General features: G+C 40.4%; 1 protein-coding gene across 2 annotated transcripts in view; it reads right to left on the minus strand.

Annotated features, from left to right (window-relative positions):
• The window catches only part of IQSEC1 (IQ motif and Sec7 domain ArfGEF 1), a 751,998-nt gene that overhangs the window by 285,917 nt on the left and 438,374 nt on the right, over window positions 1–27,707 (minus strand). The window contains exon 1 of one of the 2 annotated variants that reach the window (XM_051983715.1): window positions 11,568–12,201. In XM_051983715.1, the coding sequence (XP_051839675.1) occupies window positions 11,568–11,590 (23 nt within the window). In that variant the 5' untranslated portion in view covers window positions 11,591–12,201. Of the gene's footprint in view, window positions 1–11,567; window positions 12,202–27,707 lie in introns of those variants that run through there. The other variant, XM_051983722.1, reaches the window with a different exon arrangement.

Below are 27,707 nucleotides of genomic sequence, written 5' to 3' on the forward strand. Positions count from 1 at the left end.
ATTGTCTATGCTCCTGTGCTTGGATCAGATGAGATGGAAACCAAGGTCCTCTTAATACCAAACCTAGTACCCTATCCATTATAACATTCTGCATGTCAATAACAATAACATTATTTAAATATAATTTGAATATAAGAGCAGCTGCCTTGAATTCAGTGATAGATGATGTCTTCATAGAAAGCTCTTACTGTTAAAGGTACCACCATGTCCCCTTCACCCAGGCTCATGACTTGGATGCCACATTTGACTTCTCATTCTCAACCATACATAACCAATCTGCTGCCAAGGCTTGTCAATTTTACCTTCATAACACACTTTGCAACCTTCCCTTCTTTCCTGGGATTCAGCCACCTCCTGCATCACTTCACACATCACTTGTCTATTGCTTGGTCTTCCTAGCACTCTCAAGTCCACCCCCTATTCAAAAATGAGTCTCCTAAAGTACAGGTCTGACCATGTCACCCCCTTCCCTTTCTCCCCCACAAATCCTGTGACTTCCTATTACTTCAAGGATTAAGTATATGTATTTAAATAACTTTTTATTGACAGAACTCATGCCAGGGTAATTTTTACAGCATTATCCCAAAATTCTGTTCCAATTTTTTCCCTCCCTCCCTCCACCCCCTCCCTGAGATGGCAAGCAGTTTTTTACATGTTAAATAGATTACAGTATATAGGATTAAGTATAAAATCCTCTATTTGATCTTCAAAGACTTTGTAACCTGACACTGCCATCTTTCCAGGTTTTTTTCTTTGATTGATTCCTTTCTGCTTTGCCCCCGATCCAATGAACAGTCTTTTTGCTATTCCTCTGTCTCCTGACTGGCCATTTTCACTGATTCTCCTCCATACCTGGAATACTCTCCCCCTTTATCTCGGTATCTAAGCTTCCTGGATTCCTTCAAGTTCCAACTAAAATCCCACCTTTTACAAAAGCCTTTCCTAATCACTCCTAATTTTAGTACCTTCCCTCTGGAATTATATACAATCTATTCTGCATGTTGTATTTATACATAGTTTTAAAATCTTTCTTTCTTTCTCTTTTTTTTTCTTTCTAGTGATTTACATTTTTTAGAATAGAAAAAAAGATGATTGTACATGAAACTGCAAATGTACATCTTGCTCTCTTTTAAATATATAATAGTTATTATATAATCCCCTCTCACATTATTTGCATATTGCCTCTAACATACATCTTGCTATTCCTTTTAAATATATAATAAAGTTATTATGTAATCCCCTACATTATTTGCATATTGCCTCTTCATTAATCTATGAGTTCTTTGAGAACAGGAATTGTCTTTTACTTTCCTTTGTACCCCCCAACACTTAGCACACAGTAAGAGCTTTATAAATGTTTAATTAACCCGACTGAAAGTTGGATGCTTTGGGAAGTTGAAGAATAAACTCTTTCCCCGTGGTTGATGGGTAGAAGACCAGCCCACTAGGCTTGAGCCTTTATAGGCCAGAGACAGCACGCTTTAGGCATTTAAGTGCTAGAAAAACACTTTAGGTAATCTCCAAGGAACATCCTAGCTGTAAAATCTCATCATCTGTGCATGGCAAGTGAATTAATTGGAGGCTAGGCAGGATTAACACAACTCTCCGGTTGGCTGGTCCAATTCAGGGGCTATGAAAAACTGGTTCAATGATAGGAATATAAACACCTTGATACTTGGCTTAATTCTCATAAACATCTCCTAAATCCTAAGAGCTCATTTTCCCCTTTTCTAGGATGAGGGGGCTAGGCAGAGGATTCTCTAAGGACCCTCCTGACTTGAATATCCAATAATTCAATGGAGCCCATAATGCGAGGAGACCCTTTCACTCCCATAAGCCCTTTCTCTCCCAGGGAAAGCATTTGGGTTCACGGTGCTGTTCTAAACAGGACACTTTGCGTTTCTGAATGGCTAGGACCAAAAAATTCTCGTAGGCTCTGGGAAGGCACTCCACAGCTGCCGGTTCTTATCAGACAGTGAGTGCTGCCTGCCACCCACCATCTTCCCACTCAGTCCATTCCAAAACATCCCAAACCTTCCTGGCAAAAGAAAAGTGCATTTCTGCTGTTGCATCACACACATCCAGAGTGACTCTGCTTTCCTCGAGTATTATCGGAGTTACACACTCTGCGGGGGTGGGTGTGAGGGGGGGTGTGGAGAGGAAAGGACAGGTGCTGTCAAATCAACAGTCATTCACTGCTGGATGGAAAAGCCTCCCCAGCACACAGATTGCTTTTGTTAGCATTCAAAGGCCCCCATCCCAGAAACAATGGCAGCAAATGTCTCCATAGGATTAAAAAAAATTAAAAATCCTCCCTCATTGATTTGCATCAGGTGCTCTGGCTTCGTGTTGCTATAAGACAAAGAGACATCAATAGGAGAGAATAAGACATATGATGATAAAATGAGAGCCATCTCCAGCTGCAACTTTCCATATTGAATTTTCTGTCCCTTCTGAATGAGAATTCCAAAATGGCATCCTGATTCATAGGCCTGAAGGGCTGCAATACCAGGATCCCTGCAAGGGACTTTCAATTAACTGGAACTCAGGAATACAGGATTTAGAGCTGAAAAGGACCTTAGGGACTGCATAGTATAATGCTTCCATTTTGCAAGATGAAGCAACTGAAATTCTGAGTGAACTTGGAAACAGGATGACTATTGGCTCTTACCCAGACCAAATCATGGAATTTCTCTGATCTCCCCCCTCCCCAGGTTGTGTCCCTTAGGCTCTTTGCAAACCTTATCACATTATATAAATGTGACGTCAGTGTTCTGCTATCAGTCTTCCCCCATGGTAAATGGCAGATTTGTGCAAAATCACAAAGCCAGGAAGTGCCAGAACCACATATCAGGTTTCAAATCAAGGATTTTCTTTGCTGCTCTAGGTTGCCTCTGGTTCAAAGAGAATCCTCTACAGAGAAATGCTTTGAAAACTGGTAGCCTGCTCTCCAAATGTACGGCCTTAGAGGATCACAGACATAGAATTGTAAGGGTTCTCAGAGGCTGGAATCCAACCTCCTTATTTCAGAGACACAATTGTAGGAATCTGAGGCCCCTGCAGGTGAAGTGGTCAGCCATGGGCACACAGGTAGTAAGCCCCTGAGGTGGGGTATGAATCCTAGTCCTTTGAAAATCAATCAAAAAAAAAAATCAAACTCAGATCTGGGATCTGGTACCCAAATCAAATGCACATTATTAAATCTTGTATTGGATTCAGTACCGATTCAGTCCAATATCCTTCTCACCTTTTATTTCCATCTAGTATACATTTACAAGTTCAAGATGAAGATGCTAATAATATTTTGAAATATCCTCAATTATTACACTAAGATTCTAAACTCAGGCATTCAATAACAAGCACACACCCACAAATATACATATAAATATTGCACTGATGTTTATCCAAGGGTTAAACCAACATGATTACAAAAGAAACCATCTGTGGATCAACACTGGTATTATTCTGAGACCAAATTGTTCTTGACTACTCACTGTGTGCCCCAAATGTGCTTGGCACAGGACCTGTCCCCTAACATTTGGGGACTCTCCAAAAAGCAGATTTGGAAGTGGTTTCAGAAGTCACTTACCCAATTAAGTTTGGAGATGCTCACAACATTTCCCTATCATCTTCATCTAGACAGTACAAAACTCATTTATCGGGTATTTATTCTGTATCAGATCCTATCCTAGATGTTACTGGGACATATGAAAAGTTCCTGTCCTCAAGATGTTTATAATACAGGAAAGAAAGCAGACATATAAACAAGTCCACAAGAAGATAAATGCCAAAAAATAAATCCAAAAAAGTCAACCACAAAAGGGAAGCTGAAATTATTTAATATTTTCAAAATAATAAAGGCACATTCTAGGAGAGCCTCTTGGTCTTTTTTGAAATTATAGACAAATGGTAACCAGAGAAAAGGAAGAGGGAAGATTTCTTGAGTGCTATGCAGAAGCTGCTTTCTTCTCATAGAAAGGAGGGGGGGTTTAGGAAACTTCATCTCCCAGAGATCTCTTGGGCAAAGCTTGGAACTGACAATCTGAACAGAAAATTTTTCTGCATGGGATACACACGGCAATACCAGGATGGAGGGAGGTCATTTAGTATTTCTGTCTGAAGCTCACCAAGGCAGGCACTGATTTATTCTGTCTTTTCCTTCCCTTCCTGCCCCTTAGGGCAGACCTTAGTAAAATACAGGCCATCGGTTTGAAAACAACAAAGTCCAGAAGAAAGAAGCGACCATATTTTGACAAATTCCTGGAAAGCCCAATTCACACAGGCAGCATTTTTAAGGCGACTTCCTTTGGCAACAGGAAATTCAATTCAATTAAACAAACATCATTCAGGCATATCCTGCCAAAGATCATTAATCAGTTGCTTCAAAACACAATAGTAGGTGAAAAGGGCCAGTTAATTCCCTAAGAATAATGTTAAAAATGGGCACTCAGCTAAAACAATAAATATAACCATCACTAGTGTTTATATAACACATTAAATCATGAAGAACAATTTACATGTTATACTATTAGATCCTCACAATAACCTCGTTAATAAGGTATTGTTATTGTCTCCATTTTTCCAGAGGATTAAAACCCAGAGTTTCACAGGGCTAGTAAGTATTTGGGGGAAGAGAAGGGAAGAAATAGTTATTAAGCACCTACTGTGTGTCAGGCATTGCAGTAAATTTTGCACTTATCTCGGTCTATCCTGTTGGGGAGGTACCAGCAAATGTCTGAGGTTTTTCTAAGCAGCTAGGTGGAACAGTGAATAGAGCCCCAGGTCTGATGTCAGGAAAAGCTGGGTTCAGATGTGACCTCAGACACTTAATAGCTGTGTGACCCTGGACAAGTCACTTAACTCTGTTTGCCTCAGTTTCCTCACCTGTAAAAATGATCTGGAGAAGGAAATATTTTTCCCGGAAAACCTCAAATGGGGCACAGAGTCTGACATGACTGAAAAACAACTGAACAAAAACTTTCTAATGATCCAGCATTCAACCCACAGCATCCTAAGTGCATTTGAATCCTTCCAAACCAAAGCTTCTTGACTACTAGACCAAAACCCTCTCCATTTTGCATCATCTAACTGCCTTTCTACTCAAGTCATTCCAAATCCTCCTCCAGAATCTGCCACGGTGATTTTCCTAAAAATAAGTCTGACAGTCATTTCCTTATCAATAAACTCTAGGGCTTCTCTATTCCTCTGTGAGATTAAATAACAATCCCTTCACAATCTGGCCTCAAGTTACCAATTTATACTCTTATTATACACAACTCCCCTTTTCATTTTCTACAATCTATTCAACCAGTCTTTCTGTTCCTCACTTACAATACTCTCTACGTAACCCTGTCCACTGAGCTGGGGAATAGTGGCTTGCTGCTGTCATGTTTGGAAGGAGCCACCCTTGACAAGACAATGACTTGACTTCTTTCTTTCTGTGTTTTTATCTTCCCAACTAGCCTGGAAACAAAGGGTCAGGGATTCTACTGAAGGGGAAAGAGTCTTAATTAGAAGCAAAGAGACCTGGGTGGTACATCTGGCTTCTCTTCTTCCTGTAAAATGATGGACTTGGATTAAGTGATATTTAAAGTCTGTGATTAAATCTGTGATTCCAACATCCCTCATAGTAACTCACATGGCTCCCTGACTTCTACTAGTTCAAGCATTATAGAGCTATGCAAAAAAAGGAATCCTGAGCTTAGACGAACTGGGTTTAAATCTTAGCTCTGCTACTTAGGACTTGTGTAGTGACCCCTCTCCAGGTCATATACCTTCACTAGGGCTAAGTTTCTCATATGTAAACATAACCCCTTTAAAGGTTTCATTTCTTTGTGGCCCTAGCATGTAGTAAGCATTTAATATGTTCCAGGCACTTGGTAGGTATTTAATAAATGCTTGTTGATGGACTAAGTTAAGGCGAATGGGCTTAATTTCTTCAAGTTCTCTCCCAACTCTATATCCAATCCTGTGACTCCCAGATCTATGATGTTTTCTTTACATTACTTCCTTTCTTTGAAGATCATGTTCCCTCCCTACTATCCATCCAACTCCCTTACACACACAAATATGTACAAATCTACAGTATAATTTTCAGACCCTCTGCCCAGTTCAGAGACTCAGGGGATAAGGGTTGTAGATTAGAGACTGTAAGGATTTGCCTTCTCTGATTTATAAATATATATTTATACATATATGATGTTACACACACATGTAAACACACATAGACACACATATACAGGCTCATACCCCTGCTAAAAACCAACATTCCTATTGAAAATGTGGGTGCAGACAAATGCTTCCCCTTTTTGTCAATTAACTAGTCGCCCTTCAGAAAACAGCCCAACTTTTCATGTTTAAAATGCAGCACGTAACACACCCATTAAAAGTTCAGTTACTGTATTAACTGGTAGTAAAAATATAGCCTCCAGCTAAAATCTGACACTGGGTTAACCTTAATTAGGCCAGCATTAATTAAGCTGTCTAACAAGTACTGGTCTATGTCTTAGAAGGCTGTAAGCATGTTTGATTAAGAAATATGCATTTTTTTTCTTTTTGGTTAATAAAATTTCCCATGCTCTCTTCTTATTCCTTTAACTCCACAAATTACTTAGGGGCTGCCATGAACATGAATAAATGGTTAACAGTCATTTACTATGACATAAGAGTTCTTTTTTTTTTTTTTTTAACTGAGTAACACATTGAGTTTGATCACTTTATAACTTGTCTTTTTCCCTCCCTACAAGAAAATTTAGCAGTCATCTGGTCTAACTCCATTTTACAGGTAAAGAAACTAAATGATGTGATCAAAATCACAGAGGGATTTAGTGGTAGAATTGCCATGTGTTCCACCCCTTTCCATCTAACCTCTGCCCAAGAGTTCATATAGCCCCAAAGGCAGAGTAGAACAAAGTGATGGAGAAGCTGGTCTTCTGGAGGAAGGCGAGGCAAGATGATCAATTCCTGTAGCCAATCGGTTATCCAAATCCCTCTTGTTTCCGACCAGCAGGAAGCATCCATTAAGAATATCCATCAGCAACATAATGGATATGGTTGAGGCATTTGGCTCATGTAATAGTAATAACAATGATAACAAATAATCAACAACAAAAATCTTTGTTTCCCTGATATTTAAAGGGATCAATTACCAATAGTGATTTGATTTAGGATGTAGGACCTCAACTCTTAAAGGGAACTTAGGGGTCATCTTATCCAATCCACTCATTTCACAGAAGGGGGAACCATATTTGGCATGAACACATTTCTGGAAAGGAAGTAAATGGCCTTATTTTGAGGTTCACTTCTCAAAAAAACTTAGGTTTTTCATTTACTTTGAGCTGTGTGACCTGGATCAAGTGCCTTCATCCTCCCTTTGTCAGTTTTTATCCATGTGATCTTGGTAGGTCAATAACACTCTCTAGGGCTTTAGTATCTGTAATAGGAGGGGGTTGGGCTAGACAGCCTTTGGGTCACTTTAAATCTAAATGCATGATCCTGTGATCCTCTATTTGCTAACTGGGAAAGTCACATCCTCACTGGACATCGGGCTTTGCTCAGGAGAGGGTGGGACTGGAAGGTCATTGAGATCCCATCCAACACTAACTCTATGATCTTATTAACCTTTGGGTCTTTGTTTCTTCCTCTGTGAAATGAAAGACTTGGGTTAGATTAGTTTTATGGATACTTCTAGCTTTCAATTTAATTCATCAGGAATTTATTAATTACCTATTATATACCAAAAACTGTGATAAATGTTTGGGATTCAAAGATGGTGGTGAGCAAAATAAACATAGAAAATTAAATTAAAAAAATATACAAAACAAAACATACAAGGACAGCTAAGTGGCACTGGGCTTGAAATCAGAAAGACCCATGTTTATGAGTTCACATTTAGCCTCAGACACTTGCTAGCCATCTAAGTAAGGCTAAGTAAGTCAGTTAGCCCAGTTTGCCTCAGTTTTCTCATCTGTAAAATGAGCTGGAGAAGGAAATGGCAAACAACTCCAGAATCTTTGCCAAGAAAACCCAAAGTGGGGTCACGGAGAGTCAGACACAATAGAAACAACTGAATAAAAGAACAATATATACAAATCCCCTTGGATCAGGGCTCTAGTAACCCAAGGTTAACTATAGGAAATGGTTATTTTTGAAGGAAAGTGAGTGATCTATAAAGTAGAAGCTTAAGACAAAGGCATGGAGAAGGGAGATGGGATGTCATGAATAGGAAACAGCAATCAGGTGAGTTTGATTAGACAATTGATTATGTAACGAGAAGTGATATATAAGAAGCCTTATTTTATATATATATATATATATATATATATAGTAGGGCAGAAGCAGACTATGAAGGGCTTTAAAAAAGAAACATGAGTTGTATTTTTATTCACAACAGGAAACACTAGACTTTGAGAGCAGGGCAGTAACATGGTCATGGGTATTAGGAATATTAGTTTGGCAGCTGTGTGGAGACTAGATTTGGAGACCGATTGGGAGGCTACTGTAATAGCACAGATGAAGGCTGGGAGTCTAGGGTGGGGCTGTGTGAGAGAAGAGAGCAGGGCAGATTCAAGATACACTATGTTCTTAAATTTAAAATTCATTTCCATTTATGTGCCCGGCATTGATTGGTTTGGGATCTAAGGAGAGACATGGCTGCTACCCTCCAGGAATTTAGAGGTGAGTTGGCAAGGACAAGACACACGCCCACACACATGAAGCACAGAATAATCAAGTGCTGAGAGCTATGCTATAGACCATAATTTCAGGAGACAGAGAAAAGAGAGATCAGTATGGGTTTGAATGGCCATAAGACTTCTTGAAGAAAGTAATAATTAAGACAGGTGGGATTTGGGGTGTTGAATAGGAAAAAGAACTATAATCCAGGTAGAAGAAAAATATACTTAGGAGGAAGCTAGAACACACTGGATAGTGACCAGGGAAGTGAGGTGAATTAGTGAATAGAGTTCAAATGGTTTCAGACACTATGTGTGTCTGTGTGACTCTGGCCAAGTCATTTAACCCTGTTTGCCTCATCTGTAAAATGAGCTGGAGAAGGAAATGGCCAAACATTCCAGCATCCTTACCAAGAAAACCCCAAATGGGGTCACCAAGAATCAGACATGACCAAAACATTTGAACAACAGATAGTGACCACTTACTGATTGCACAATTTCCTTTCTTGAACCTCAAATTTCTCTTCTGTAAAAGGGGGAGCTTGGTTTCCCTTTACTTCCAAATCAGAGCACAGTTCAGGAGGAAACAGCACTGAATTTAGAGTCAGGGGATCCAAATTCAAATCCTGATTTATTGCCCAAATGATCCAAAGCAGATCATATGCTCTTGAGGGCACAGTTTTTTAATTTGTTTAAGGGGGAAAAGGGGAATGAAATTGGATAAGATGACCTTTAAGGCTCTTCAAGTTCCAAATCTGGAATTCTATAAAATGTATTTAAGCCCCAGTTTCCTTCTTTGCAACATGAAGGTAATAATACTTGTTCTATTTACACTATCATCAAGACCAAATGCAAAGATGGATGTGTGAAAGTATGTAAAGCAGTTGGTAACCTATATGAAGGTGCTATCCAAAGGCAAATTAGAATATGATATAAAAAGGGAGACTTAGCCTTCCCTTCTCCAGGTCTTTCAATAATATCTTCACTTGCCCCATAACCAGGTGCACACCTACCGAGTGCGAATTCCCCCACTGCTAATTCCCCGACACTGGTTCTTAACCCCAGTTCAAGGTGTCTCCACAGAGTATTGGAAAATCTGTTTCTCTTAGCAGTGGAAGTCCCATGAGGAAGGGTTTACTATCCATTTCTATAAATACAGCCAAGGCCTTGTCAAAAGGAAGCACAATCCAGAGCTTTCTGTTCACATAAACAAACAAACCCCCAGGCTTTTCCATGAGGGTGGGAAAAAAAATAACACCCTGCACAAAAATTGCACCGAAATATAATAGCAAATCCCAGTCTCAGCGAGGTTCATCACAAACAGGGCTCCTATCACCCGCCTACTGACTCAGCACCTGAGGCATGTTTATAACTCCATTCACACATACTTGAACTAGACAACTTATAGAGCCAGCCAAGTAAAGATTTGTGATCAAAGGCAAGAGGGGGCCATGTTTGTTAGGGTCTGGCTCATTTTTTCCCCATCCAGTCATTCTATTTCATGATGTTAGTTCACAAACCCTGAAAATGCCCAAATCCCAGAAAGATCGAGGAAATGGGTCTCTTCCGTTAATGCTAGATAGCCATTAGCAGAGCTGGGCTCCTTCCTGCCTTTCAAAGAGAAGAAGATCTCACCTTCAGTGCCTGAAATTGGACCCGATAGGGTATAACCAGCCCTGGGCCTCACTGTGTAATTTGCACTGCTCTGGAAGCTCATTCTTGCTCTTAGCTGGCTTCCTTCATTTCCCACTGAGATAGGATATTTTGGGGGTAATTGAGGCGGCCCAAAATAGCAGCTAGGAATTGGCAAGTCATAGTGGAGCAGCCAGAAGCTTTGGGGAGAGGTGCTGGGCCATGACCCTTAAGGCATGGTCTCCCAGTGGACATAACGAGGAAAAGTAGTCAGGCCAGGGTAAGCTTTGGTGGGTTCCAAGCCAGGACAGAGATCAAATAAAAAGCAGCGATCTTTCCCCACCGCCGTATCTATTCATATTTGTCAGCTGCCCAAGAAGGACATATTAGAGTATTAGGCGGCTGGCTGGGAGGCTTAGGACTTAATCCCCTCTGGCCCCCACCAGGACACCTCCTAATGAAACGGGAGGCTTAGGTTTCCATAAATACTCCAGCTGCGTGATGTCACCAGCACAATGCAAACTTTAACAACCTTTCCGAGGCTTCAGAACCCCCGCTCCCCAGTCCAGCAGGGGAGCAGCCGGTGCAAAGAGCCCCTGAAACTCAGAAACAAAATATGACACGCCAGCAGCCTCTGCTGCAGGGCCGGGACTGCGGACATGTCCTGGTTTTGAGACAAACCCTTCGCCCCCCGGAGTAGGGGGTGGGGGTGGGTGAGACGAGAGCCTTCCCTCCATTCCACGTCCACAGTCCAGAGCCTTCCGCCCTATACAACACCAACAATAAGTCCCAGCGGGAGCAGGCAGCGTCGCGGACCTCTCAGAGGCTGAGGAGGCTTTTAATGAGCAGCTATTTCATATCAGAAAACAAAAGCAACACGGGAACAATATTTAAATTTAAAATAATGGAGAGATCTCCTCCCGCAGGACTGGGAATCTAAGTCAGAGGGACGGGGCAGAGAAGCAGTTTCGAGTTTGGCACGCTGATTCATTCTCACCCTCACCATCCTCAATCCTACTATCACAGCCTTAACCCCATAGTGGTATGAATGCCCACAGGTCAAGTCACATGCCAATTAACAGCACCAATAGTCCAAGCTGCAGTACGCCGCTGCTGAAAAGAGACCTTTACCGTTCCCATTGCCGCACCCTGAAACACCACATCAGTTCGCCCATGGTGTACCTCCAACCCCTTCTCCCTCTGATAATCCATGGTATTCCTCCCAGGTGCTGGGCTCCCAGCTCAGAGAAGAAACATACTCACAAATAACACCTTCTACAAGCCATCCTGTATGGGGGGTGTTTTTTTTCCCCTTCTCTCTCTTGTTCTTTTTCTGTCTTGTTATGATAAACCGGAGGTAGGGTAGAGGTCACTCTGGCAAGAAGTAAAAAAAAAAAAAAAAAAAAAAAAGATAAAAATTCACATTCAGAGTGTGAACACTCTCATTCAGTCTCAGCCTGGGAGAATGACACAGAGAAGCCAGCGAGTCTATGATGCAAGGAGCATCAAACATGCATCAGATGAACCTGGGACCAAGAGGTTACGCTCTGCCCAGGAGCCAGGGAGGAAGATTAGATAGAGAATGAGCGGACCAGCAGACATCAAGCCTGGATGGTGTGATCTGGGCTGGCTTTCTGCTACCTAGGAACACCTCCGAGCCTTCCTTTTTTTTTTTTTTTTTTTCCCCTTCCTCTCTTCCCCACGCAGAATGTGGGGGATAAAAAAAAAAGGAAGAGGAGGGGAGAGAGAAATTGCCTTTAGGTTTTAGCTCACAGTCAGCAGTCAGAGGAGTGACTGGGGAGATGGTAGCATTCACCATCACAGAAGGAGCAACGTAGTACAGTCCAAAGAGGACCAATCGCCTTGGCTTCCGTCTCCATAGCAACGGCAGCATCCGTAGCGGCAAATCGTATTCCCTCCTGGCTGCAAAGTCAATTTATAGTCACATACTATTCTGTGAACTGATAAGGCAGCAGGGCTACAGCAGGGACTAGCCAGAGAGAGCAGGAATAGAAACAAGGCACGCTAGACTGAGAATGTCGGTGCTGTCCATCAGGGCTCCCATATCTGTGGGATCGCTCGCAGAGAAATATATACTCATCCCCCTCTACCCCCACCCCCATGCCCATGATAAGGGCATCTTCAATCTTGATGCTTAAAAAAAGACCACCCCCTCCAAAAGAAAATAAATTTTTTTTCTGGGGCATATGGATGCCCTGTCATTAACCTGTAGGGTCATTAAAAATACATATACAATAGCAACAAAAATACGCAGGGCACTAAGACAGCTTTCGACCAACATGTCTTTATACAGGCTTTTTTTTGTCATTCCCTGAAGGCAGAACACTGCAGAAACTTATTGAACTCATCCCCTCATTTTCTCCACAAATCCTTCTCTGACCACTTTTGCCCTTCTTAAGACTCCTGCTTGAATTAGAAATGGCTTGGTTTTTTGAGAGATGTTTCATTTCCTATGATATCTCATGCTGACCTTAGTTTTCTAAGTCTTGTCTCCTTTTAGAACACTCCCATGCCATGTATTTCCTTACATCTCTCTACAGTGTCTAGCACAGTGCTGGGCACATGACTGACTCCCAATAATTGCTGAATTGTACTGAATTAAACAGAGACCAGGCTCTCCATTGCTTGGCAATCTGTGGCTCCCTGGTGTGGATTTGAACAAGAAAGCTCACACCCAGCTGTGCAGATTGAATTCAATGGGACTCAATAGGCAATTTAATCTGTGCTATGAGCAAGGCATTGTGCTAGGTGCTGGGGACATTCAGACAAAAGGAAAAGAACTTTTCTAAACCTTTAGGCTTGGGATCACAAATGTACATTGCACCCCACCCCACTTCCCAGTGTCTCCAGCTCCTCTATCTCTCTCTAACCCATGTCCAGCAGTGCAGGGCAGGTCTCATTCCCACAGGCCCAGTTGGCCACAGAATGGACCAGTAAGGTTGTCTCGGTATTCACACATTGGCGAACCCTTCTTGAGGCAGGTGCTATGCAAACGATCATCTCTATAATTATTCCCAAGCACAGCCTTCCTTTGAAAACAACTAGCTTTTCTACATTCATATCCCCTCTCCCTCCTTCCCTGAATCCATGAACAGATCTTTCCCCCTGGTAACTTGATTTATTTAGCCTATGAAGACCTCCCCAGTTTAGTCCTGCCTTAATCTCGAGACCAAATTCATTCCCTTTCCCATCTTCCCATTGTCAAACTACTTCCTGGGTCCAAAGGCCTGAGAAGAGAAAGAGCGAGGCTGCATTTCTTTGCTCCTGTCTCTGTCCCTAAATCTCTCTCCTTGCCATCCCTTTACCCTCAATGGGTCTAATTCATCCTCCATTTCATGAACAGTCTGTTGCCCCCGGGATACCGAAGCAGCCTCCGAGAATCAGTGAGTCACCCACACCACCATCTGGCCACCTCGCTAAATTCAATGCAAAAAAACCTCACGTGGTTTTGGAAATATTTTTAGTCCTGGGTCTGGAAGTGGGGCCAAGATGCTTTCTCACCTAGGGATGGACTCCCAGGGCCTTGCAAAACTAGGGGGCTCTATTTATAATAGCTATACCATACCCTCTGAGAGTTCCCTGATAACAGCCTGGGATGCTAAGCTTAGGAGAGACACTAGGAGGCTAAATGTCATTCCCTGGAGGCATTAGCCAGCCAGAGGAATATTTGGGTTCCTTGGATATCTTAGGATATTTCTGTGTGCACATGATGGCCACAGGATTTGGGGGTAGGAAAGAGTTGGAAAGAGCCCTTTTCCCTGGTAGAAATCCTTCCCAGCTTTGTGGAGATGGAAAATGGAAAGGGGCCTCAACCCAGGGTCGGCATCAACTTGGAAACAACCACGTAAAGGTTCTAACTTCCCAGACTTTCATTTTGTTTTGAGAGTGAGGGGATCCCCAGCACCCTCAGATAGGTGGTATTTGTGACACGAGGCTGTCAGCAAGCTGGGCCAATTCTATATGGAGGACTGATGATGATGATAATAATAATATTTATATAATACCACTATGTATCAGGCACAGAGCTAAATACATTACAATTATTATTTCCTTTCATCTGACAATCACCTAAGAGGTAGGTACTTTTATTATTTTATTGTTGTTATTATTATTTACATTTTACAGATGAGAAAGCTGGGAAAAAATCCCAGAATTTTTTAAATTTAAATTTTTTACTTTTTAGTAATTTATCCAGAGTCATAAAGCTAGTTAAATATCTGAGGCTGCATTTGAACTCACATCTACCTGACTTCAGAGCCAGTGCTCTTTGCACTATGGTGGCACCTCGCCACCTGATAAGGTGAAAGAAGAAGCTTTATAGGATGAAATTGTGTAGAGAGCTTCTGCTATGGCTAATTTTGTATAGATTTTGCAAATACATATAATTTTTTATTTTTTTGGAAGCAGCAGGAGTTAAGTGACTTGGCCAAGGTCACACAGCTAATTTGAATTCTGGTCCTCCTGGTTTCAGGACTGATGCTTTGTTCATTGGACTACCTAGCTTCCCCCATTCACATACAAATGTAAATGCATACAAATATGTATATATATATATGTATATATATACATATATATATATGTATGTGTACATATACACACACATATATATTCAAATCTATATTGATCACGCTATATTTTTCTATATATGTACATATATAAAAGGCACTCTTGCTTTTGTCCAAATTAGAAGTGAAGGGGCTTCTCATGGGCCTGGTCCCACTAGTGCTAAGTACAGGAGTCTGACCTCCGTTTCCAATCTAGACAAATCCATCCTTCCTTAGGCAACCTGATGGCTCCCTCCTTCCTAGTGCTTGCCATATTAATGCCAGACTTAGTAGTAATGCAAATAACCCATCGACATTGCCCAATGTAGCCCATCATTTCTGAGATTAAGAAATCCAGTAGCCTTACCCTTCTTGATAGCTAAGATTATAGGTATGCTTCCTCATTCCCAGCCACACTTATTCTACACATATTTGCAGATATATACGCACATTACTGAGCACATAGTAGGTGCTTTGTAAATGCTGACTGACTGAATGCTTGGAGTGAGCCCTTGAACAGAAACCACTGATAGTATCAAAGTATGCATTAGTTTTCTTTGGAGCTGACTCAATCTAGAGGATTCCAAAGAAGGTAAGTCTTTTGCAAATAAGATACTAGGTTCACACTGAATTTCTTTTGTGGAAAGAATAGATAATTGTTCTTAATAATTTTTAAAATTTAAATAATCTCTTTCATATTATATAATGTAATAGAGAATTATTGTATTAATTAGTAGCATGAGAGCTTGAGAAGCTCTTTCTTGAAAAAAAATTAATAGGGAAATACAGTCACCCTCCTCCCTCCCCCTTCTCCTTCTCCACTACCCACATCTATGCTGATGTGGGTTGGCCCTTCTGTCTGGGCAAGAAATACAAGTCTGGTTCTTAAATTTCCATAACAGAATGACAGATTTTTTTCCCTCTCGTCTGGTATCCCAAACCTATGGTTCTTATTTTAATAAAAAATATACATGATCTGCACCATAGTTACTTGTAGGTTTTTGTTGTTGTTGTTGTTATTGTTCAATCATTTTTCATTCATGTTTAGCTCTTTTTGACGCCCATTTGGGGTTTTCTTGGAAAAGATCTTGGACTGGTTTGTCATTTCCTCCTTTAGCTCATTTTACAGAGGAGGAAACAAACAGGGTTAAGGGACTTGTCCAGGATCACACGGCTACTAAGGCCATATTTGAACGCAGGAAGATGAGTCTTATTGACTCCAGGTCCCCCACTTATCCACCATGGCACCAGGACCTAGCTGCTCTTGGATATTTGTTAGATGATCTGATTGTGAATTGAAGACTCACCAACATCTGTTAAGAGTTCATTTGGAGATAGAGACTAGCAAGTGGGAGAGAGGAAAAAAGGAGAGAAAAATAGGAGGGAGAGGGAGTGAGAAGAGAAGAGAGCATATGAATACCTAATGACATGCTAATTATCCATTCATCTATACTCTCTGAATTATATCCCTGCCTTGCTATCTAATCAGGAGGCTGAGTACTCAGAATGCATTCTTTTGGACCTGGCAGAAATGCCTTCATTGAGACTAATGTTAGGCTTTCTGCCTTCATTAGAGATTTAATGCAGAACCACCCAGTTAAACAGGTTTCTGCTTCTTTCATAAATAAAACCATGGTTTAAAATATCTTTCACAGTATTACTCTCTGTCCTTTATTGAAGATCTGTGTGATAAATTTCTGCCGAGCTTAGTCCCAAGAAAAATCACCTTGGCAGATGAATTTATCTGATTCGTGTGGTCAGGAAATGAAAACTATGACCCAGGATGGTTTTTTTTATTGCCTGAGTTGCTACCTGCTCAATCCTGGGGCTTGAAAAGCACTTCTTCGCCATCGGAGCTGCATATTGTTATGGCTGAGGTATGAAATCAGAGGGGGCATCAGGACCAGCCGTGTCTCCTGCTGGACAAAGCAAAGGCAGCTTCCAAATCTCCATTTTCCTCCTCTGCAGACTCTTAAATATCTAACACTTTCTTGGTGTAGCATCCTCTCTGAGATATTTCCCAATCCTCACTTGCATTAGCATTCTGTTGCTTCAGAGAGTGGCTGACTATTGCTCTCCATTGATTTATCAACCATGCCTAATTAGCCTTGAGTTGGCAGTATTTACTGAGAAGGTATAGTAAGAGCAAATGGTACAATATGCCCTTTCCCCCCAATACCCTATCCCACAAATATATGCAGAATCCTGGAGAAATTGGGCTCAAACTTTGCAAGCATATGTGGGTATGTCACCCTTGTCATTGTAAGTCCTTTTCTCCTTTTCAGGAGTATTCATGAAGTTCCCCTTAAGTGTCTGTAGCTCTCTGGTGGACTCATGACAAGTTCTGAAGTCAAACCTCTCAATCCCAAAAATGTCGTTCACTCTTTATCACGGGTTGGTCCCCTCTCAGCTCCCTTCTGAGTTGGATGCATTGTTTGCTCCCTGGTCCAATCTTTCCACTGACTATGCCAGGAAAGAGGTGGGGAAGGGTTAGTGCCCTACTCCATCTGATTTTATTTCCTCCTCCTCCATTCCTGATGTCCTCTAGTTATAGGCACATGGTGGCTCCTCAAAGTGTAAGTCTTGAATCAAATGGGGGGAATTGTAATGTTTGGGCAGCTTTTTGGAAGGCCTTCGAACCAGCCTTGGTCTCAGCAGAATAATCGCCACGAGAATAGTCAGGGATAAACACCTTGTTGTAAGAATCCTTGCCTCAAGTATATTTCTACAGAGTTGTGGCCCATTACAGGGAATGCTTTTGAAGAATCTCCTTTTCTGATATACAATAGGTCCTGAGGCATATATAATACTTTCAATCAATCTCAATACAGTTCATAATCCTTTTTTTCCCGGCAGTGGTTCTAAATATTTCACTCCTTCCCAAGTTGATCAAGTAGGATGTTCTTGCCTGATTTAAGCTTTTGCTTATTTGATTCAATAGAAGCGTCTAGGAATTGTCATGTATTTTATACTACTGACTGATGGATTAATTCTATAATTTAAACAAAGAGTCATTCTGATAAAATTATCAAACCATAGAATATCTTTTTAATTATATTAAATACATTTTGGGGGGTTGGGATACTTCTCATATAAGGAAGAACCAAAGTATTATTTATTTCTGCTAGTTTATATGTTTCCCCAAAACTCCACTCCAAAAGTTCATGTAGACTATATATGGCTGACCTAGGAAGCACTTTCTGAGCTCATCTTGGTCTGATTAGCCACAGTTATGTACACCTTACCTTGACCCTGACATAGTAATGTCATTTTGGTTGTCTTCGAGAGTGGAGGATAACAACCAATGGTATGAATGTGATGCCAGTTTCTGAAGGCTACGCTATCAGGATAAAAACTTTGGCAGGTCATAAGATCATACATTCAGATTTTGAAAGAACCTGAGAGACTGCCTGGAAGAACCTCCTCATTTTATAGATGAAGCTTTTTTGGCAGACAGTATTTGAAAACAGGCCCTGTGATTCTAAGTTTAGTACTCTTGCCCTTGAAACATAAAAGTTTTGAAAATAGGTTTAAAGACTATGACTATTATCAAGAGACCAACATAAAAATTTACTTGGTTTCTAATAACAACTGTGAATTCTCTTTAAACCACAGAAATTCCTAAAAACTATCTATTAAAACCTAGAAGGACTGAAATCTATATTGAGTGAGAGAATCTCTGTATTGTTAAAGAAACCACAAATCATGGTGGAATTGAGATGCTATTTCTATGGGCTAGATGGAAGGTTCTGTTAATCCCTTCATTTTATAGATGGGGAAATGGAAGCCCAGAAATGTTAAGTAATTTGTACCAGGTCATCTAAAGTCATCAGTAATAATTGGAATTAGGACTCAGTTTTCCTGATATCCTCTTACTTATAGTATCATTAGCTATAGAGCAGGAATGGACTGCATAGTTCCTATCTACTCCATTTCCTTCTTTTCATAGGGAGAGAAGAGGCCAAAAGACTGAAATGTTCTGCCCATGTTTAAATAGGCAGAGGCAGGTCTCGTGCCTCTGAGTTCAAAGAATAAATTGAAAACTCTTTCCATTGTACCTCCATGTTTCCTCATGCTTGTCCCCTTCTTTCCCTTCTAGACCTGGCCAGGCTGGCTTTCTCTCTCTCAGTCAGATCTAGATCCCTAGGGAAGTACTTTTTTTTCCTGTACCCTTTTTGGCCTCAGGTTGAAACTACTTTCCTCGAAGTCATCTGATATGATGACTAAGCCTCTGTCTCCTGGGCGCTGCCCACGGAAATCCTTAGTGTGTCCCTTACTTGGTCCTTCAGTTTTATCACCTGGCGATTATCTAAAGATAGTGGAGCTGCTCGCACTGGACACTGCTCTTCTGGTGGGTTATAAAACCTGTCTGCTGGAGCCAGTGCATCTTTATCAAAGATTAAAAAATTAATGGTATAGAGAACTAAATTTAGAAGCTCTCTAGGGTTACCCGTGGCTTATAAATCTTTTGGTCGTCTGTCTTTTATCCACGTTGTGGTAGACACCTTTTCAGGATTCACTTTTGCCATACCAGCAGCAAAAGAGACAGCCCGAGTGGTCACTGAATTCCTCATTCAAGCATTCGCAATTATGGGTGTGCCACAAGAAATAAAAACAGATAATGGACCGGCATATACTTCCAAACATTTTGAACACTTTTGTGCACAGTATAAGATTCTACACACTACTGGCATACCCTTCAATCCTCAAGGTCAAGCAATAGTAGAAAGAAGAAACAGAGACATTAAGACACTCCTCCAAAAACAAAAGAAAGGAGGAGCCACGGGTAACCCTAGAGAGCTTCTAAATTTAGTTCTCTATACCATTAATTTTTTAATCTTTGATAAAGATGCACTGGCTCCAGCAGACAGGTTTTATAACCCACCAGAAGAGCAGTGTCCAGTGCGAGCAGCTCCACTATCTTTAGATAATCGCCAGGTGATGTGGAGAGACCCAGAAAGTGGTGAATGGAAGGGACCAGATAGACTAACTGCTTGGGGGAGAGGATTTGCTTGCATCTCTACAGGTGGAGAAGGAATCAGATGGGTGCCTACGAGCCGCATTCGCCTTGTCCATCGCAGAAAGATGGAGCAGACCCTTGAAACAAAGGAGAAGACCCAAGAAATATCGGGTGGTTCTGTTGCTGATTGTGCTCATAAGAATATTAGATTCCTGGCACATGAACTAATGGACAGTGGAATCCTATTGGACTGTTTCTAGGACTTATGGACATGTGTAAATTTTCAGATTGATTCTTGTTATTTGTTACATTACTACTAGCCTGTGTTATATTGCTATGTGCTCATGTAAATTATGTATAATGCCTCCCATATTGATGGATTTATGTATACCATGTATATCTGTTACAAAGTTCTGGCCCATATTGATGGATTTATGTGTACCCCCTCAGAAACCCACTATGTTTTAAAACAAAAGAAAGGGGGAGATGTTGGAATCCTTACTAACTGCTAAGTAATTAGAGTTGATCTAATCTTACAAGAAGTTGTTTTGGCCAGAACCTGAAACAAGGTACTAAGTAGAACTAATCAAGACAAGGCTTGTGTTCCCACCTTTACTCAAAGTCCACACCTTAAAGCTCTTTGGGCCAGACAGCACTATGGGAGAAAACCCATAATCCCATTCTCTCAGAAGGTTCAGAGATAAGGCGAGACAGCCATTCCAGAATACATTTTTTCCTCTTGGCTGGCTGATCGCGCTAGACTCGAGAGAAACGACTCTGCTGCAGAGAACACTTTTGACGCCAGAAGCCCTCTCTCCGCGGCAAAAGTGTGGCTGGGCTCCCCAGAAGGAGATAAGAGAGATCTTCCATCTCTGTTGGAGGCAGAAGAAGGCAGAGGCAGAGGCTGAAGGCAGAACCTTTGGATTTGGAGACATCCGAAGGGCTCTAAGCCTCTAAACCGGCTGTCCTCTGAGAACAAACTCCAACATTTGAACTCTAACATATATCTATTATATGTTATAATTAATCTATTATATGTTATAATAGATATATGTTAGAGTTCAAATGTTGGAGTTTGTTCTCAGAGGACAGCCGGTTTAGAGGCTTAGAGCCCTTCGGATGTCTCCAAATCCAAAGGTTCTGCCTTCAGCCTCTGCCTCTGCCTTCTTCTGCCTCCAACAGAGATGGAAGATCTCTCTTATCTCCTTCTGGGGAGCCCAGCCACACTTTTGCCGCGGAGAGAGGGCTTCTGGCGTCAAAAGTGTTCTCTGCAGCAGAGTCGTTTCTCTCGAGTCTAGCGCGATCAGCCAGCCAAGAGGAAAAAATGTATTCTGGAATGGCTGTCTCGCCTTATCTCTGAACCTTCTGAGAGAATGGGATTATGGGTTTTCTCCCATAGTGCTGTCTGGCCCAAAGAGCTTTAAGGTGTGGACTTTGAGTAAAGGTGGGAACACAAGCCTTGTCTTGATTAGTTCTACTTAGTACCTTGTTTCAGGTTCTGGCCAAAACAACTTCTTGTAAGATTAGATCAACTCTAATTACTTAGCAGTTAGTAAGGATTCCAACACTTCAGCAGAGCCTCCAGCCAGTCTGCCCACCCCGGACTTTGTTTAGCCACCATCTCTCTTCCTTTCTCCCTTTCTGTCTCTTGGATTTCCTAGTGAGCTGGGCCCGCTACAGCCCCCGCCCAGAAGCTGCTCATGCTGTACGCTCTCCTCATCTCCCAGTCCCTCAAAAATAGTTTCATCAAAATAGTCTTGTACCTTGACAGCTAGTCCTGGCGATAGAAGAAACAGGAATTCCCCTTCTTTCTGCATGGGGGATATAATGTGTGGCTGTTGCCCCAAGTGGCCCATATTTCCCACAAAAAATGTGACCCAGGGGTCTGGTGCTACTGTAACTCTAGTACTGGCCCATTATTTCCCATTTCATTTTTCTATAGTACTTTTAGCATGGGGATACATAGAGTGTGGGGGAGCTAGATGGCACAGTAGATAGACTGTCAGGCCGGGAGTGAAGAAGACTCATCTTTCTGAGTTCAAATTTGGCCTCTGATACTTCGTATCATCTATGTGATTCTGGGCAAGTCACTTTACCCTGCTTACCTGTTTTCTCCTCTATAAAATGAGTTGGAGAAGGAAATGGCAAAGCACTCTTTGCTTTTTGAGGTTTTCTATCTATCTATCTATCCATCCATCCATCTTCCATCCATCCATCCATCTATCTATCTAGTTATCTATCTATCTTTCTACCCACCTTTTAAAAAAAGTCAGACTTCAAGTTAAGAACCCTTGTTCCAGTTAATTGGAATCTCACTGAGGTTACTTTTGTATTAGAATCTGCAGAGTCTAGCACAATACCTGGTATGTAGTAGGTACTTAATAAAAGCTTGATGATTGATAGTCATATAGGTAGAACAGTATAAAGATGAAGAAAGGAAAAAAAGGGGATCTGGGGCAAATGACTGTTGGAGGAAGTAGGATCTGCCCTTCAAAGAAAGGCAGAATTTAAGAGATGGTGAATCAGAATGGGGTCTCCTTCAAGCATGAAGGGTGGTAGAAGTAAAGGCAGTTAGTCAGCAGAGATCAGGACAAGATGGTGGAAAGGCAAGTGGTCCAATTTGGCTGAAGGAGAAGATACATGAAGAGGAGTCATATGGAATATGACAAGAAAGATGGGTCAGAACCAGCTTGTAAAAAATCTTGAATGCCAGACTGAGAAGTCTGGATTATATTTTTTATGCAAGGATGAGCCACTGAAGTTTTTTTTTTTTTTTTTTTTTTTTTTTACATCAGCAAGTAGCATAAGTAGAGCTGTATATTTTAGCTGCAATGTGAAAGATGGATGGGAAAAACGGGTATTACAATAATTCAGATAGAAGGGAGGAAGTAGTTGTCAATGGTGGAATGGAAAGAAGCTGAACTTTCCTAATGAACGTAAATTCATGGGATTTGACTTAGAATCCCATCTCTGTAACCTATATAATCTTGAGCAAGTCACTTATTTGCTCAAGTTTAGAGACCTCATTTTTCTCATTTATATTATCAGATTCAGGGGTCTTCCTAGAATTTGTGAACCTAGATTTATGACCCTAAGGAGAACTTAAAGTATGGGTAGTAGTGAGAATGAAAAAGAGGATGGGGGAGATATTGTGAAGGTAGAATTGACAAGAACTGGTAACCGTTTGGATATGCCAAATAAGGAAAATAGTAAAAAAAAAATAACTCCCAGGTTTTATGCCTAGGTGACTTGAAGAACTCGTATGCTGTCATCTGAAATAAGAAAGTTAAGAATGAGGGAAAGGAAAGATGAATTTAGTCTGGACATGTTGAATTTGAGGAAACTACTGACCAATCCAGATGAAGATGATGAAATGAATAGAGTTGTTTTCTGTGTGGTTGGGTGTGCCCACCCTTTAAACCCATCCTCAGTTTTCTCAATTTTGTAATCTTCTTTTAAATGATTTTTTAAAAGTTACTAAGCATTTTATTCCTCCCTTCCCTTCCTACTTCCCTCTTGAATCTTCACTGGAAAACTGTTTAGTGATTTTTGAAGCATAGTTCCATCTTGTTTTCCCAAATGGCTGTACCAATTCACAACTTTCCTAACAGTGTATCAATGTGCTTGTTTCCCCACAGCCTCTCTAGCATTCATTGTCTTCCCCTTTTATCATCTTTGACACTAGTGCGTGAGAGGTAAAACCTTAAAGTTGTTTTTTTTTTAATTAATAATGTGGATCATTTTTTCATATGCTATAGATAGTTTGGATTTCTTTCTATGAGAATTGTCTGTACATATCCTTTGACCATTTTTGTTTCTTTTTCTAGTAAATTTTAATCTGTTCCTTATAGATCTTTGAAATGAGACTTTTATTAGAGAAACTGGCTGCAAAGCCTTCCCCCACCCTTAGCTAATTCTTTACTTTGTAATGTTAGCTTCAATGGATTTGTTTCTGTAAAAACTTTAAAATTTAATGCAAGCAAAGTTGTTCATTTTATCTTCTGTGTAGTCTTTGTAAAAAAATCACATTTTTTCAGGGAGTTCAATGATTCTTAAATTATCATTCCTTGACTTGTTTTTCAAGTGATTTGTTTTTGATATAAAATACATTACATTTTTTTTCCACTTTTCAATCTACTGATTTTGTGTTAATATTTCTTTCTGTCTCAGGGAGTCATTGATTTTTGTTCAGTTGCTCTAGTCTTGAGAGATTTTATTTCTTGAGCAAGTTTTACTACTTTCTCTTTTAAGATATTTATTTTCTTTGCAATTCTTTCCTCAAGAGTTTTTATTTCATTTTTTAATCTCTTCCTTTATTTCTTTTGATATACATGTAGCATTTGTGGAAAATCCATTTTTGTCTTTGTTTCTGCTTACAGTTGTTATGTTAGCTTTATTATAATTTTTGATATCTGTTGGTAATTTCTTTCATTTTTCTCATCTTTCCAGCTTTCATTTCTGAATTGGGTCTTTGTTCTAGGATTAGATTCTGCCCCCTATTATACTTTTGAGTGAGACGGTCAGCCCCACTTGGTCTCATCCTGAGTCCCTTGGGTTCTTGCTCTGATCTTCAACTTCTGTGCTTTGACCTCTCCTAGATCTTTGAGGTTCAGAATAATGAATCTCTAGAGCCTTCCTTCTCTGGTATCGTAGGAGAGAGAGTTAGAGACCTCAAAAGTCTTTGGTCAAGGTTGTCATACTGTGCTGGTAACCAGCCACTATCACTCTCTGGGCCTTCCAAGGTGCCCATGCTAGCTTTCTGACTACCATGATGTTTTTGTTTTTTTTTCAGGAGAGCTCTTTCCTTCTGCTGTCTCTGGACACAGCACCTTGGAGGCTATGTGTATTCTATCTCTGGTCAGCTAGTTGTTGTTGTTCATCCTTCATTCTTGAAGAGAATTAGTGATATCAGGAGTGATGTCTTGACTTGCAAGTGAATTGGACTTAATTGAAGAGGGTTGTACACAGTCGGCTTACATTTCCATTGTTGGAGGGTTCCCCTTTCCTGCAACCTGTAAGGGGCGTCTGCTAACTTTTTGTATATTTTTCAAGGTAATAGAAGAAGTCACTCAAACTTACTTGCTATAAATTTCAGGATTTTTTTGGAGCCAGTTTGTGGGAACTGAGGTTCTTGCCTCTTATGAAGATAGCCATCTTGGTAGAAAGTCTCCAGACCTTGCACTGTTCTTATCCTTTCACTCAATTGGCTGTCATTTTCATTTAATCATTGAAAATTGGTCATTTAAAAATTTTCCACTTAGGAATACTGAACACTTCACAGGTGCGTTGGACAAATACTTCAGATCCAATTTCAGGTTCACTCATTTTCTTCCTTGGTAAAATGAATGTAGACCAAGATAGGGAAAGAGATTTCTCCAAGTTTCCTTCAGAATAAAGGCAAAATTTCAGGATTTGAGGAATTTTCTCCTGTGAACCTCCCAACAATCCTGGGACATTTTGATGATATTATTTTCCCAGTTTCACAGATAAAGAAACTGAGACTGAAATTTAATTGGAGTGATTAATTTCCATTTGTCTGTGAGCATCCTTGAGGGCAGGGATTATTTTTTGCCTTTCTTTGTACCCTCAGCATATAGTATGGCACACTGGTATACAATAGGTTTTTAATATTTACTCACTTGAGGTGTCTAGTGCACCATAGATAGTAAGGACTTCAGACCCAGCCTGTAGTTTCAGGCTTAGGGAATGTGTACTCCTGAGGAGGAGCAGCTAGATGGTGCCATAGTGCACCCAGAATTCTGAGCCAGGACTCAAAAATAGTCATCTTCCAGAGTTCAAATCCAGCCTCAGGCACTTATCAGCTGTGTGATTCTGGGCAAGTCAGTTCACTCTGTTTGCCTCAGTTTCCTCATCTATAAAATGAGCTGGAGGAGGAAATGGCAATCCAATGCAGTATCTGTGCTAAGAAAACCATCACAGGCATTAAGAAGAGTTGGATGTGACTAAAAAACGACTGAACAACAATGTTCCTGAGGTATATGGAAAAATTGTCAAGAATATACATGGAACATCTGCTAGTTTTTATTTGGCAAATAACTATATTACTCGATAGAAATATTCCAAAAGCATTAATGTTAGTGAAAATATTTGTGATTTGTGAAGAGGCATAAGCAGGATAGGAAGGGAAAAGAATGTTCCAGTGTAGCTATATAATCTATATAAACTTTTTATAACTATATAAAAGTCTGTTGGAAACATACCTTTGAACCAAAACTAAAATTTGGTTATAAGCCCCTTTTCATACCCAACTAGCAAAAATCAGCAACAATGATCCAGTGAAAGATGAGCTGAGGTTTGTGAAAACTAGAAACTCCTAGTTTCCAGTCAATGAAGGTACAAAATTTTGAGTATGCCCCTGGAGAAGCTTATCCTATTTTTACTGAATGTGCTTACAAGATTTTAATTTCATTTATAACAACCTGTCTCTTTGAATTAGGATTCTCAGTCCTGTTCTCAATCAAATCCAAAATATGACATAAAAATTAGAGGGTGGACATTTTACTAGCGTATTTGTTTAAAAAATATACTGAGAATAAAACTCTTGATTGACATGAAAAGGAATCAAGAGTTGGTTTCATCCCTTTAGCTGACAGATCTAATAAACATTTAGAAACTTTAGGACACTAAAATGTTATCTATTGAATAAAATTTCTATTATGAAAAATTAAATCTCGTAATTTAATTTCTTATGTGTCTATGCATGATAAACTCTAGATTTATTTCTGTTTATATTGAAAGGGGAATATAGGAAGATTTACTGAAATTCAAGGGGGGAGGAGAATGTAAAAAGTTTGGAGCGCTTATACTCTGCTGAGTTAGAAGTCTATGGAGCTCGTTTAGATGTCCTATTTTTCTTAGGGCTGCTAGGTAGAATGTTGTATAGAGACCATGATGGGAATCAGGAAGACTTGAATTAAAATCTATCCTCAGACACTTACTATGTGACCCTGAAAAAAATCACTTAATCCTATTTACCTCAGTTTCCTCATCTATAAAATGAGCTGGAGAAGGAAATGGCAAACCACTCTGGTATCTTTTCCATGAAAACCCCAGATGGGGCCACAAGGAGTTGGATGTGACTGGAATTACTGAACAATAAAATATTTCCTAATACACTAAACATTCCTTTAAGTTGGGAGTCTCTCATTCATCTTTGCACTCCCATAGTACCAACTTGATAAATAATATTATTATTATTTTTATTCTTTTGAGACAATTGGGGTTGTGTCTTGTCCAAGGTCACACAGTTAGCAAGGGTTATGTATCTGAGGTCACATTTGAACTCAGGTCCTCCTGATTTTACTCTATTGAATGCACCATCTAGCTGCCCCACAAACTGGATATATAATAGTTACTTTCATAAAGCAAACAAATATTGTCTCTATTATACCTCCTCCATGCAAAGGCTGCTCTAGGCATTATGGGAATGACAATGGTAAATGAGGTAAATCCTTATCCTCAAGAAATCACAAACTACTTTCGTCAGACCACAGGCTTGGACATATCAATAACAGAGCAAAAGGGGCCAGAGACGAGAGGAAGATGATCTTCAGGGGAAAACCTTTTGTGAGCAGAAGGGATCAATTGGTCTGATAATATCCTCCAATGTGGTGAACCCATGGGACCACCATTCCTATCAAGCATTATAGCTGCTGAGTCTGAGGTCTTACCTACAGCTCGGATAGTACTAGCACTACCAGTCAATCTGTCACTCCATAAATATTTGATAAGCATCTGCTATTGTACCAGGCACAGTGGGGAGCTCTGGGGACACAAAGAAAAGTAAGAGACAGAGCATGCTCTCATGGAGTTCACAATCTAATGGAAGAGATATAATGTGCAAACACTATGCACAAA

The sequence above is a fragment of the Antechinus flavipes genome, chromosome 1 (assembly GCF_016432865.1).
Source record: "Antechinus flavipes isolate AdamAnt ecotype Samford, QLD, Australia chromosome 1, AdamAnt_v2, whole genome shotgun sequence".
NCBI classification, from domain to species: domain Eukaryota; kingdom Metazoa; phylum Chordata; class Mammalia; order Dasyuromorphia; family Dasyuridae; genus Antechinus; species Antechinus flavipes.